Genomic DNA, 13,484 nt, shown 5'->3' on the forward strand with positions numbered 1-13,484 from the left:
AAGAAAATATCCTAAATTGGACTCTGTACTTCCGTGATTATCTCTCCACCACCACCACCACCATCACCACCTCCTCCTGTCAACAGCAGTTGATGTGACAACAGGATTAATGTTTGACCTGAATCTCTTAGAAAAGATAAATACATTGTCTGTGTGCATTCCTGGGAGAATTGTAGTCAAAATTACTTGAAACAACAACATACGCATTTCAGAAAAAACATCCTGTTTGTTATTTTTGCCTGGGAAATAACCAGAACACCTGTGAAGTATAAAAGACAAGCAGTTGTGGCAAAGCTACATCTTGACTTTTGTCCCTCAACTCTCGTCACCAGCCATGTTCCTCGCACTGAGTGTTTTGGTCGTCGCCGTGTCGTCTGCTTTGGGTAAAAGAAATTCTTTCCTTCAGAATGTTTATTTTGTATAACAGTTGGATTTTTTATGTTGAGTTACGGCTTTGTTGAATGAAAATGTGTCTGTACATTTGTATTGGACTGGCAATAAGATCAGATCTGAGACCAGGTAGTCGCTTGTGGTAGCAAATCCGTTTTCTGGTTTTGATGTCTTTAAATGCAGCTATTATTTTTTATCTTTATGTAATATTATATTGTACTTTATGGCATCAGTTTATACTATTATAGTTAACTATATGGGGAAGGTTATGTACATATTCAACGCTATCTGTTCCAGCGGCCACTGACTGCAATGGAAACATCAGTAATCTTAGTCCTACCGGCAAACGTATCGGTGGTGAGTATAACCTACAGGTGGACATATTGACTGGTACATAGAGACATGAACACGTAGAAAGTGAGTGAGTGGTACAGGTAGACAGTTTCAGATTTGTACAGGGAGTATCAATGAGTGACCAGTCCAAAATGACATGAATGACCTAAAGAGAGAGACTCGGTGACACAACAGATTAAAGCGTTCTTTCTGTATATGTTAGTTTGGGTAAATCATATTTGTTGTTATTTTGCAACAAACACCGTAGGAGGCAGTGTGTTTAAGACTTAAGTTTTGTAGCGAGACTGCTATTCACTGAGTATACTTTCTCAGGTGGACATTTACCAAGGTAAACCAACCAAGCTGGTTTTTTTTTCTTGAGACTCTGCTACGCCGTTACATTATCGAGAAAACAGAGAAGTAAAGACTTCTGGGAAAAAAGGAAAATAACTAACATACAAAAAACAAAGAGATATGTGAAGTAGATGCTTGATTATCCAAAAATATGTTTCATTTCCCCAATGACCGTGGATACAATGTAGTTATTTTTAAATTTTATTTTGGATATTTGTCACCAGGTGTGCCAGCTTCTCAGGCAGCCGTGCGCGCCAGAATCAGTGAACTGAACTCCATGAAATCCTGTTATGACGAAGTGGCAAACAGATATTGTAAGAACCAAAACTGTTAGTGCTTGCGTGTGTGTGTGTATGTGTTTGGTGAGGGGAAGTTTGCAGATTGTTAAGTAAATATAAGCATCACAATGGGCGTTATAAGAGACGAAATGTTCTTCTTTTGTTGGAAATAATGACCTGATGCTAAACTGAGGCACTTACAACGACTGCTGATTAAAAACAAAAAAAAAAAACAAAAAAAAAACAACAACGGTATTCCTGCTCTCTGCAAGATTCTCTGGTTTTGCTTGTCATGACATACGCAAATCTTTTTAACCCTTTTGCCTCTATATTCATATTCATGATGTGGATGAAAACTGTTACAAATGAAGATCATCTTTGCTTAAAGGAATAATTATCAAATTTATTCGGTGTAGGCCTTCCGGCCAGTGTCATCGGAGCTCTCGCCAGTCGGGAGTCCAATGGCGGCGCCTCTCTCACTTCAGCTGGGTATGGCGACAATGGAAACGCTTGGGGAATCCTCCAGGTGTGCCACTGATCGTTTGTATTTTTCTTCCTTAGTTTTATTTGTCCTTCGGTATTCTGTTTCGATAGACTCCCCCCGGTTCACCCTGAAGAAAAGGGGACATAATATATCAAGGGAGATCATGACAGCTCTGCCTTCCACAGTCAGGGCCCTAGACACAGTCAATCGGTTATGTTCGTTTCTCTTAAGACGACCCGGCTATAAGACTCGTTACCTTTACCTACCATGATAAGGACCAGTGGGAGGTCCTCTCTCCCAGATTGTGACAAGAGCGCAAAACTCCCCGAGTAGTTCCACGTCCCCTTCATCACCATATATATCACCATCAGCAATATGAATATCTGTCTATGCCAACAGTGTGACCTCAGATACTCAGGACTTCCCTGCAAGCAGTGCGGACCTCGAACTTGCTGTCACATCGACATGATGATCGGCCGCCTTCTGGTCCCAAACATCAGACAGGTCTCCAGCAAGTTCCCATCATGGACCCGGGAAATGAAACTGCAGGGTAGGTGATCGTCCTTAATATGACTGGTGATGGTTTTCTTGGATTTTGAGAGTTAGTATCATCTAAGGTGCTACACCCATTCAACCCCAAATAAAGGTGGATTTCTACGAATAAGTTAAAATCCAATGATGATCACGTTTTCCAGGATATTTTCTCTGAGGCAGAACCCAGGAAACGAGGGGTGGGATTGAAATAAAGTAACTAAGTACAGGTTGATAACTTAAAACATTCTTATCATTCTCATCTGACCAGGTGCCGTGGCTGCCTATAACTTCGGGGTCAGCAACGTTCAGAGCTGGAGTGGCTTGGATGTTGGCAGCACTGGAAACGATTACAGCAATGATGTCATGGCCAGAGCCCAGTACCTGAAGTCTTTAGGCTGGTCTTAAACGATTCTGATCAAGAGCGAGAACAAAAAGGACGGGAATGTTTTCTGGAAGTAAGCATACAAGAGAGAGAATAATACAGCTGCGAACATTTTCTTGAACTTAACATTCAAAAAAGAAAAGAGAAAAATACCAATGAGAGCATTTGTGTGGACGTTAAAGAAAGAGAACACCAAACGTGAGAGTTTTTGGATGTGAAAATATATATTCAACTTTTTCTTGAATAAAACTCATATTCAATTCACGACGATGGTTTGTGTGTATTTATGTATGGAGAATACGTAGAGCCAAATGATGAATGAGAAAATACTGAAACCACACACACTCCCCCTAATAAAGATACTACAATAGCTAATGGAGGCTATTGCTGCTTATTAAAATAAACAAGACTGTGTATTCGTCAACAAGACATCTATTTGCCACCTGGCTTGATTGCGGTAAATGTTGACTGTCTGTAACATGAGTACCTGGTAGGATCAAACTGGATTATTAAAACAAATCCTTAAAATATGCTAAATATTTTGTTGTTTCACCTAGTAGATTTATTCATCACTGCCAAACAACAAAAATAAAAATAAAACAGCGTTTGAAGAGAAACATAGTTGTTGGGGAAAACTTCGGTCGTTTGGACAAACTAACTGATGTCTGTGAAACTTACAATTCCTAGTAAAACCTTTTATGTTTATAATGAAAAAATTCTTTATTTATTTAACTTTACCGTGAATGTCGGAACCCGACATAAATGCGAACAAATGAAAAACAGGGCATTAGGTGAGATTTAGTTGGGTGCAACACAAACTTTCAGTAGAACCTGAGATCAGTTGTCCAGACAAAGCAAATCAAGCAAGCGGAAAATAACAGATGTGAAGACTTTTGTGTAGCCATTTCTCCTAACCCTGACATCACCTGTAGTTTTATATACTCTCCCACTACTAACGTCACCATCACACCACCACCACCACCGCCGCCGCCACGTCTGCCACCACCATCTTTCAACAACAACAGCTGTGACAGAAGGATTAATGTATTTCGTTGATCTCCCGGTAAAGATAAACACATCACAGAGTTTCAGAAGCTGTCTCCGGTTATTTAAGTTAAATACAATACCTTGCTTGGTATTTCGTTCTGGTAAATCATCAGTGTTCCCACACAGTCGTCAGAAATAAAAGATAACCAGTTGTGGCAAAGGTCTATCGTCTCGACTGAACTCTCATCACAAGCCATGCTCCTCACACTGAGTGTCCTCGTCGTCACCCTGTCTTCTGCTCTGGGTAAAAGAAATCAATAATAATAATAATGATAATAATTCATTTTGAGTTTTTGCCGTTTTCATTGGATGGAAATGTGTCAGTACATCTGTAGAATAACAGCAAATATTCTATTTCTAAAGAACGGACTTTTTTAACATGCAATTATTATTGTTGATCCTTGTGCAGTGTTTTATTGAAGATGATGCTCAATGTGTTCCAGCGGCGACAAACTGCTATGGAGACATCAGGAACCTGCGGCCCACTGGCAAGAGTAACGGAGGTAAGTAATGGACGAGGGCTGTAGTCATGAAGAAGTCCTTGCCCCGGGGCAAGCGTTTTATTTCCGATATTATAAAACATGTCCAGACCCCGAAGAGGCTATTTCACCCCTGGAACCGTATTGATAAAACTGTGGTAAAGATACCCTATGGAGTAAAGAAACATGAGATAGTATGGTGAGTATGCCAACAAGATTTTCCCTGAGTGTACGACTATATATGCTCGAGTAGCTGATTCTCGCTTCATAGCTACTGCCCCGGGTGGACATACTGATTTGTACAAGTATACAGTGAGTGACTGGTAAACTTGGGGATCTGTACAGCCATACAGTGTGACCGTACATAGTAACTGACGGTTTAGAGATGAATGATCGACCCACAGAAAGCGGCACAATGTCCCACATAATAACACCAGAGCCAAGAGCTCTTTCTGATGTATTATACATATATATACTTTATTTGCTCAAGTGCTGTCAGATCAGTTTTGTTAGTTTGCTTGTAAGAAACACTGTAGAACCCAAGACTCACCCAATGCTTTTGTAAAGTGACTTCCACGAAACATAATTTGAAGGCTAGGAGCTCGGATACCTCCCAGTCTGCGCCATAAACACTGCATTGCTACAAACACGAAAAAAAACCTCGAATCATGAGGTAGAAAAATGAAACTAAAACATAAATAATCGACATATAAAAATATATGCTTAATGTGTCGAAAAGATATATGTTCTGCATTTTCCCCAGGAATCTTGGTGTGGATACAGTGTCATATTCTTTAATTGTATTAATTTTATTGTCGATGCATGTCACCAGGTGTGTCAGCATCCCAGGCAGCGGTAAACGCCAGAATTAAAGAACTAGAATCTCTGCGATCGTGTTACGACCAAGCGGCAGACAAATATTGTAAGAGGCAAAAACTGTGTGTTTGTTTGTGCAGAAGGTAGGGTAGGGGTGTCTGTCTTCCTTTTTCTGTGTGTGTGCGCGCGCGTGCTGTTTACTGAAAAGTCCCCAGTTTGAGGTGGACTACTGAATAGTTTACTTCGATTTTTTTGGTATTTGTTTTTTGTTTGTTTTTGCAGAGCTATTTGTAAAATCAGTTAATATGCTCGCTGCTGAGGAAGGGAAAGGGTGGGTGGTGGGGTTACCACGTGACAGGATGTGACATCACTGGCTGGTGTGCAGGTATCCAGGCCAGTGTCATCGGAGCTCTCGCCAGCCGGGAGTCTGATGGCGGCGCCTCTCTGACTCCTGATGGGTATGGCGACAGTAGAAAAGCTTGGGGAGTCCTGCAGGTATCCTTTTGTCTTCTTTGCTGGATTAGGCGAGAATGAAGCAGATAAAATAAAAGAAAATGAGGAAGGGAACTTAAAAATATTTGTTGATATTTGGTTTTGGGGTCATTACCTTCACGTGATGAACAACGATGATATTCTGTCCCAACAGTGTGATCCGAGCTCAAAACTCCCCTAGTACCCGTTACCCCGGAGCTTTCGGTTCACAGCTGCCCCCCGAGCAGCTCCCCATCCACTTTCATCACCACGACCACTGATAAGCAATATGAATATTTGTCTGTGCCAACAGTGTGACCTCAGTAAATCAAAACTTCCCTGCTTGGACTGCGGACCTCGAACTTGTTGCCACATCGACATGATGGTTGGCAAGGTTCTGATTCCATTCATCAAAGAGGTCTCCACCAAGTTCCGGGGATGGAGCGCTGAACAGAAGATTCAGGGTACGTCCATTTGTTGGTGTAACTTGGGTATTGGTCTGTGTCACTGAGAAAGGGGTGAGTTTTCAAACTTTAAAAATATTTACTAAAAAATGTCCTTAGACTCAGAGAGCAGAAACTGCAGAAAATTTCAACGTTGTTGACATAACTTGACTGTTGGTCTATGTTGCTATGGAAATGGTGTTTTCTGGAATTTTGAAACTTAGTATTTTTTAATGAGCTACACCGATTCACTCGTTAGGGGCTACAGTGGCAAAATGTTCCTAGCACTGGAACTAGGAAGACGAGGTGCAAATTAAAATTTAACCACAGCTTGCTAACTCTTCACCAGGTGGTGTGGCTGCCTACAACTTCGGTGTGACCAATGTTCGAAGCTGGGAGGGTCTGGACAAGGGCACCACTGGAAACGACTACAGCAATGATGTCATGGCTCGTGCACAGCGCCTGCAGGCATTGGGGTGGTCATAAAATTATGTTCAATGGAGAGAAAAGTAACGCTGCAGACACTTCCTGGCAGTTAATGTTCAAAGGCGAGAACAACATTGATGTGAGCAGTTTTTGGAATTAAATGTTTAAGATGGAGAAAAATCACGATATGAGAAACGTTTTGGATATTAGCATTTAAATATTCCAGAGAGAGAACAATAAAAAGAGACTTTTCTGGAAAGAATTCGTTGTTTTGCAACCGTAGTTCTGAATGACTAGGAATGTATTCAGCTTTATATAGAGAATATCCGGAACCTACAATGGGGGAAAAAAGTTGACATCAGCCTACCCACCCTTCTCTTCAGCAAAGAAGTGTGCTTCATACAGAAAAGTCTTCTTAATCGCACACACTGTCAGATATGTAGTTATGCATTGCAAATAAATAAATATTGCATACTATTAAATCTGATATATGAGTGGCCCGATTTATTTTTACGGCATAACAATTTTACGACATAGTCATCCGGGGAAGCGACTGCGACCTGTTTACGTTAGCTACTTTCGTTTTCATGTGGCGGTACACACGTCCGGACATGGACTACGCCCTGTGTGTAGGTTTAACTGAGTGTTTTCATTGTACTAAACTAAATCTCCTCAAAAGCTTAGTTTTTCATTTATCTCGGCTACTGATACTCGAGATAAACTTAATATTTGTTTTAAATGTCAGCAAAAGCCAGCTGAATAAGGTTGTTTCCCACGCATCAAGCAATCTGCCTAAACCCTCTTGTTTTCGCTAGCTGCTTGTTTCTCTTCATTATTTTTTTCAGCAGCCATGTAAATACACACTCGGCAGTAATATATATATAGAAACAACAAAGCTTTGGGGGAAAGTCTAGATTCCCTTCTCGATAATTCCCGCTAATCTTGCGAGCCTGAGTGGTGGCTCGTGTTACTGTTATTTAACGCCTGCTGTCACCATGCCAGCAAATGTGACAAACAGATGTTCTGACGAATACACAGTTCTGTTTATTCATCTGTAACACATCCTTGTTTCTTTCTCCTTTGACCTTCGGAAAAATATCCATTGTTTAGTCACATGCCGTCTGCTGGCGCAAACAATAAAAAAAAAACTGTGGACTACAGCAACTGTAACAACAAAATAGCCAGACTATTGTAATAACAGGGAATATAACGCACATCCTGTATACATATGTGTGTGTGAGAGAGCGTGCTTGCCTTTATTTATTTTTTGTGTTTTCTGTGTTTTCTTCTTATTTATCTGTAGCTGGTGCCTTCCTTGGGCGAAATAGTATTCTTAGCTCCTAACACTTTAGGAGCTTTTTAGTGTCAAGGAATAGTAACAATCATAACAACTACAACAGTCTAGCAGGACGAAGCTGAAGAAAATATACGCAGAATAGAAGTGAACACGGTCTTCTCTTGCCTGTTCCATCTTTTTACCATCTGAATATAAATGGACGCCTATTTCTGACATCCTGGAATATCCACAAAAAAATTCAGAACATAAAAATGAATAATGTATTCAAACTTCTTGTTTACTTGTTCTCCTGCAACAAGACAAAGATGGATTGTGTAAACTTCAAAGGGACAGTCTTACATCTTGTTTTCACGCTTTTTTTCTTTCCAAAAGATGGATGTGCGTTTGGGAGTGACTCATCAGCACAAACTGTCACAAAATCCAGGAGTGAGCAGCAATAAAATACCTGGTGAGCTCTGAAAAGCAGCGAGATAAATAAATACACGAAAGCTGCGAGAAATGTGTGCTACCTGCCACGCTCTACACGACAATGAAAATTGAATTGCTCATGGGTGTGGTGTAAACTATAAAAGCAGAGAAAATATCTTCTGCAACCTTACCTGTGGTGGCACGGTGCGTGAGTTCATCCTCTTAAGGCTACCTAACAATTTGATATCTTCCTCTGACCTAGAGAGTGTCTGTGAACTGAACAGAAAATGTCACCGCCTATTGACCTCCGAGGTCAGCTTGTCTACATATCTATGAGGTAATGCTACCTCATGTTTACGGCCCAAAACTCATCAAAACAATTGATAAGATTGTTAATTTTGTTGTTGATCGTGTCAATAGTCTTGCAGCTCTGTTCTTTATTTGTTATTATTAGTAGTCATATCATCATCAATCACCAATCATCATCCAATCATTATCAAATCATCCAATCAATCAATCATCCAACCAATCCGACCATCCATCCTATCAATCCATCCATCCGATCATCCGATCTATCCATCGATCCATCTATGAATCCTCATCACTCATCATCAATCAATCATCATGGATTTTTTTTCTCGGTCAAGGTGTCTCCGAAATTTATCTTGGGTCAGAAAAACCTAGACGCCGACACGGCCACACCTTTCTAGAGGCAGGGACACTGAAACACCTGAAGAACTCTGTGATGAATGTCTTTGTGTTCGCACGACACAGCTCAAAAACCTTATCGGCGATGTTTTATTTATTCAAGGCTACAATGAACACGAATTGATGGCCTGTGATAATAATCATCAGTCAGCCTCTGTGTATCGTCTTTTGAACATCTTTCTTTACATTTTGTGGCAGTTACCAATGACCTGCTCATTGCAAGACCTGTCAAAATTATTAAAGTGAATGTCATGAGAAGGAACATATAATCGAGTTCGAACAGTGAGACCTAACCCTTGACTAACTGTTCTTTTGATTGTTACTGTAGTGACGGATTGTTAGTTTACTATGTTCTGAATACAAAATGTATTATCATACTCAACACAGATGGGACTTGCAACGGGAAATCGTTGTGTTCGTTCGTGCGAAGGAATAGACCTTTGTCCTGCTGGGTGTGGGAATGGGTGCGAGCGCACTTCAGTTATGACAGACGAAGACAAACACAATGGACAATCAACTGCGATAAAGTATCAACAACTCATGAAAGTTTGAACTGTGAGCAAAGTTATATAGAGAAGTCGAAAATTTTTTTTTATAATATCCTGACACAAAATTTTTTATTGATGCTGTAATACTTGTAATAATAAATAATTATTAATTGACTAATTATTCAATTACCAATACATCTTTGTTCAATTTTTTCTATCTTTAAACGACAAACTTTATGATGAGTACATTACAGAGAGATCTCGCAAAGATCAAATTTTTTCTGTAAACTAAATTTCTGGATCCAATCCATACCACAATTTCGGTTCATAGAGAGTGAAATCGCTTTCAGCGAGTTATTCCGCCACCAACCTCCTCCACATTTTACAGACAATAAAGTGATATTTGTAATCAAAGCTGAACCTACCCACAACCCACTGAACTGGAAAAAAAATGTAGAAAGTCATGTGGGAAATTCCGTACAAATAAAATACCAACCATATGTCAAAACGATTCTGGCGGGCCCTCTCAGGTGACACGTCTCTCCATGGGGTCCCCCCCCACAACGACAGGTACCGGTCAAGGGACGACTGACTGATATCAAAATGATGGAACTATCCATCGACAAGTAACAGAAAGAAAAAATAAGTAGATGATAGTAACTCCGAGAGAACACAGCTCCACCCTAGATTAGACACGATGGGAAGATCACGGTGGGACTCAGGTGTTTGGCCGATAAACAATCAGCTCAGCGCCCGACGGGATGTATAAAGGCCCCGCCAACAGGACAACCTCAATCTTCTTGGATTTTCCTGCAATCACAAACTTCACCATGTTACTCACACTGAGCGTTTTCGTTCTCACAGTGTCGTCTGCTTTGGGTAAAATATTGCTTCCATTCATAATTTATTTCAATAAGATTTCTTTAGCAGATAAGTTCCAGAAGGACAGAAGCGTATCTGGACAGGAAGAATAACGAATGTACAGATTGACATTTCAAAGCAGTTCTGTTGGGATTTTTCACTCGGGGTCTTTTGTATTTTGGTATTACGAATGGATTAATATGAGGCTAGTTCTTTGAGATTATGTTGTCGAAGTGGAACTGCGTCAGTAAAAGTCTGTCTCCATATCTTTTCAAATCAGGTCTGCCTCCCAATTGTCCAGACTCTTCTCTGCCAGCTGTCCTCTCCCATCTGTCCAGACACCTTCCTGTGCGTGTGTGTGTGTGCTGTGTGTGTGTTACGTAGACAGAGATATGGATGCTGAATACTATACACTTACCCCTACATACGGGTCTTTTTTCAGCGGCCAATACCTGCCACGGAAACATCGACAACCTGACTCCTACCGGCATGCATAGCGGTGGTAAGTAAAGAAAACACCGTTAGTGACGTGTACAGTAAGACGCAGAGATTGAGTGCGTAACACTAGACACCGGAAGTGACGTGTTCAGTAGCGTATGTCACAGTGACACGGACTGCGATAGAGAGAACTTTAATATCACAAAAGCAGTGTGGCATTAGAAGAATGATGTCAGTTTCGGAAATGTGTGAGTAGTATTCAGAAGTGCGCAAGGTCAGAGTTCATCGCAGGAAGGGTGACGTAAATGTCTGACCAGTATTTTTGGATTTGAGTTTTAAACTGTCGACTATTCTAAGCCTCCTAGACTATTTCTCTACCGTCCTGTACTACAATGAAAGCAAGACAAAGGTGTTAAGTCTTAGGAAGCGAATTCTTGAAATAAATGGCAAGTGGAACAAAGCTACGTGTCGGAGTAGACAACCTCTGTATAAAACAGTGTTTAAACCAGCTTTCCGTTTGTCGTCAGTCATCTGGATCAGCGTTCTTCTGATTTTCTTTCTTCTCACCAGGTGTGACAGCCTCCCAGTCAGCCGTCCGCGCTCACCTTACCACTCTGAACGGCCTGAAGACGTGTTATGAACAAGTGGCAGCCACACACTGTAAGTGCAGAAAGAAAAGGAAAGTAAAGATTGATTGATTGTTTATTCAAGGCCATAACCCCAAAGAAGGGGAGAAAAGAAAAATAACAATACGATGTTTCATTCAATGGTATAAAAGCTAGAAATGCCTTGAAAACAATTACTTAAATACATAGATTAATCTTCCATTGTAGACTTTTTAAATTAAAAAGCATGGAAAAGATGCAATGCCAGATTCATTAGTTGAAGCCATTAACAAACTCATTTTAAATTGGTTGGATTTATCTTATAAATTTTCATGTGTGAATCTTACTTTGAGATGCTGTAAGGCTTCATTCACAGCACAGAACACTGTGAACTTTGTCTTCTGTATCGAAAATGATGGACTGTACCTACTCTAAATAGATAAAATCGTCATCAAATGATAATCTTTGTTGTACAATAAAAATAAAACTGTGAGAGTGAGACAGAGGTAGAAAAAGTGTGTGTGTCTAGCGGTCACCTCAGGTACAAGACAGGTGACATAACAGTGACCTGAAGGACTCAGGTGACGTCATGTCCGGTGTGCAGGTATCGAGGCCAGTGTCATCGGAGGTCTCGCCAGCCGCGAGTCCAATGGCGGCGACTCTCTCACGGCCGCTGGCTACGGTGATAATGGACATGCTTGGGGAATCCTCCAGGTCTGAACTTTTTGTTTTGCTTTGAGTCATAAGCTGCATGAAAGAAAGAAGGGAAACACAGAAACAAATAAAGAAAGAAGGAAAGTGAGAATGACAGAAAGAGAAGAGAAAAAGAAAATGAGGGAGAATGAACAAAATAGGAATTCTAAATGAGTTTTATGTCATATGTTATTAAGGTTTATTATGGTATGATCTATGGTGCACTGTTGAGAACGTGGTCAAGAATAAAAATCTCTCTCTCTCTCTCTCTGTTCTTGAACAGTGTGACCTCACGCACTCAGGCCTCCCCTGCCGGGAGTGTGGTGCTCGCACCTGTTGTCATGTTGAGATGATGGTCGGTCGTCTACTCATCCCCTACATCAGCCAGGTCTCCGCCAAACACCCGTCGTGGAGCCTGGAGCAGAAACTGCAGGGTATGTTGCTGGTGCACCCGGCAAACGGGGACAGCGGGGTGTTCCTAGTCTCAGGAGAAGTTGCCTGATCTTTCTTTGGAGGTCTTACACTCACAAAGACGGACAGGGACAAACTTCACTTCACTAACAGGAAATAATACAATCCAGACAATCCAGTACAAACTATTATATGAAATAGTCACAAATAATTACGCTTATTTTGAAACTATAGGCAACTGAACGCTGACACCTTTAGCTGGGAGAAGAAGGCATAAAATTTAAGTGAGGAAGCTTGATAGTTACCTTTAAAATTATCTTCATAAATTAAGAAATAAATGTGTTGAGGTAAAAAGCAAGATGGTTACTTACAACCCACAAAATTCAAGTGTGCGGTCACTTAACTAGTTCGGGTTGCAGTGGACCAGTTACCAGGATGTGATGGATGCCAAGAGATAATGTGACACAAGTAAATTAATGCTAATTATTTGTTAATTGTCACCAGGTGGCGTAGCTGCCTACAACTTTGGCGTGGGCAACGTTCAGAGCTGGGCTGGCTTGGACATTGGCAGCACCGGCAACGACTACAGCAATGACGTCATCGCCCGCGCTAAATACCTGAAGTCGTTGGGCTGGTCTTAAACTTTTATGTTGAGAGGCTGAAAAAAAGAATAAAGATGTAACATATTTTCTACAAATACGAATCTTATATTTGCATTTTTATCATGAACGAAAAGATTGTGCGTGCATACCATAAAGAATATACTTCATTGTATTACGTAAACTACAAACAAACATCATGACAGGATGATGCACTAGCTCCACCATGCCAATGGGAAGTTCTTTATTTCTGGTCTGCTGAACTCTTCTGTTCTGAGACGCTAGCGAGGTGATGAATGAAAATTAATTCACACTGCAGAGCCTCAGAACAAGTGATAAGTCGTGTGTTGTGATGTGTTGTTGGATAAAATGATTTGATGTGATGTGATGTGCCTAGATAAATAATTAGTTTTAGTTCACAAAGCTTTATTGTTGGAATGTGAGAGTATTTTTCGCTAATCAGGTAGCTCTGAACGGCCTATTGGTTTTATGTGAAACATCTTTGAAACAATATTGCAAATATGAATGAAGGAATTCTA

General features: G+C 40.6%; 3 protein-coding genes across 4 annotated transcripts; all 3 read left to right on the forward strand.

The window, feature by feature from the left end:
- The first annotated feature begins 283 nt into the window (after window positions 1–283).
- On the forward strand, window positions 284–3,020 carry LOC112557780 (glycine, glutamate and proline-rich protein-like). The gene is made up of 6 exons (XM_025227818.1): window positions 284–383; window positions 688–747; window positions 1,302–1,391; window positions 1,772–1,881; window positions 2,239–2,389; window positions 2,642–3,020. Exons 1-6 carry the CDS (start codon window positions 335–337, stop codon window positions 2,776–2,778), a joined length of 597 nt encoding a protein of 198 aa, XP_025083603.1. The 5' UTR covers window positions 284–334; the 3' UTR covers window positions 2,779–3,020.
- Window positions 3,021–3,885: 865 nt separating this feature from the next.
- LOC112557781 (glycine, glutamate and proline-rich protein-like) lies at window positions 3,886–6,696 on the forward strand. 2 transcript variants are annotated; one of them, XM_025227819.1, is made up of 6 exons: window positions 3,886–4,046; window positions 4,246–4,305; window positions 5,114–5,203; window positions 5,483–5,592; window positions 5,882–6,032; window positions 6,361–6,696. In XM_025227819.1, exons 1-6 carry the CDS (start codon window positions 3,998–4,000, stop codon window positions 6,495–6,497), a joined length of 597 nt encoding a protein of 198 aa, XP_025083604.1. In that variant the 5' UTR covers window positions 3,886–3,997; the 3' UTR covers window positions 6,498–6,696. The 2 variants fall into 2 exon arrangements, with proteins under 2 accessions (XP_025083604.1, XP_025083605.1); XM_025227820.1 differs by having other exon boundaries at window positions 4,246–4,290.
- Window positions 6,697–10,068: 3,372 nt separating this feature from the next.
- Window positions 10,069–13,049, forward strand: LOC112557861 (glycine, glutamate and proline-rich protein-like). The gene is made up of 6 exons (XM_025227947.1): window positions 10,069–10,217; window positions 10,642–10,701; window positions 11,208–11,297; window positions 11,847–11,956; window positions 12,219–12,369; window positions 12,851–13,049. Exons 1-6 carry the CDS (start codon window positions 10,100–10,102, stop codon window positions 12,985–12,987), a joined length of 666 nt encoding a protein of 221 aa, XP_025083732.1. The 5' UTR covers window positions 10,069–10,099; the 3' UTR covers window positions 12,988–13,049.
- The last annotated feature ends 435 nt before the right edge of the window (window positions 13,050–13,484 follow it).

The sequence above is a fragment of the Pomacea canaliculata genome, linkage group LG2 (assembly GCF_003073045.1).
Source record: "Pomacea canaliculata isolate SZHN2017 linkage group LG2, ASM307304v1, whole genome shotgun sequence".
Lineage (NCBI taxonomy): Eukaryota > Metazoa > Mollusca > Gastropoda > Architaenioglossa > Ampullariidae > Pomacea > Pomacea canaliculata.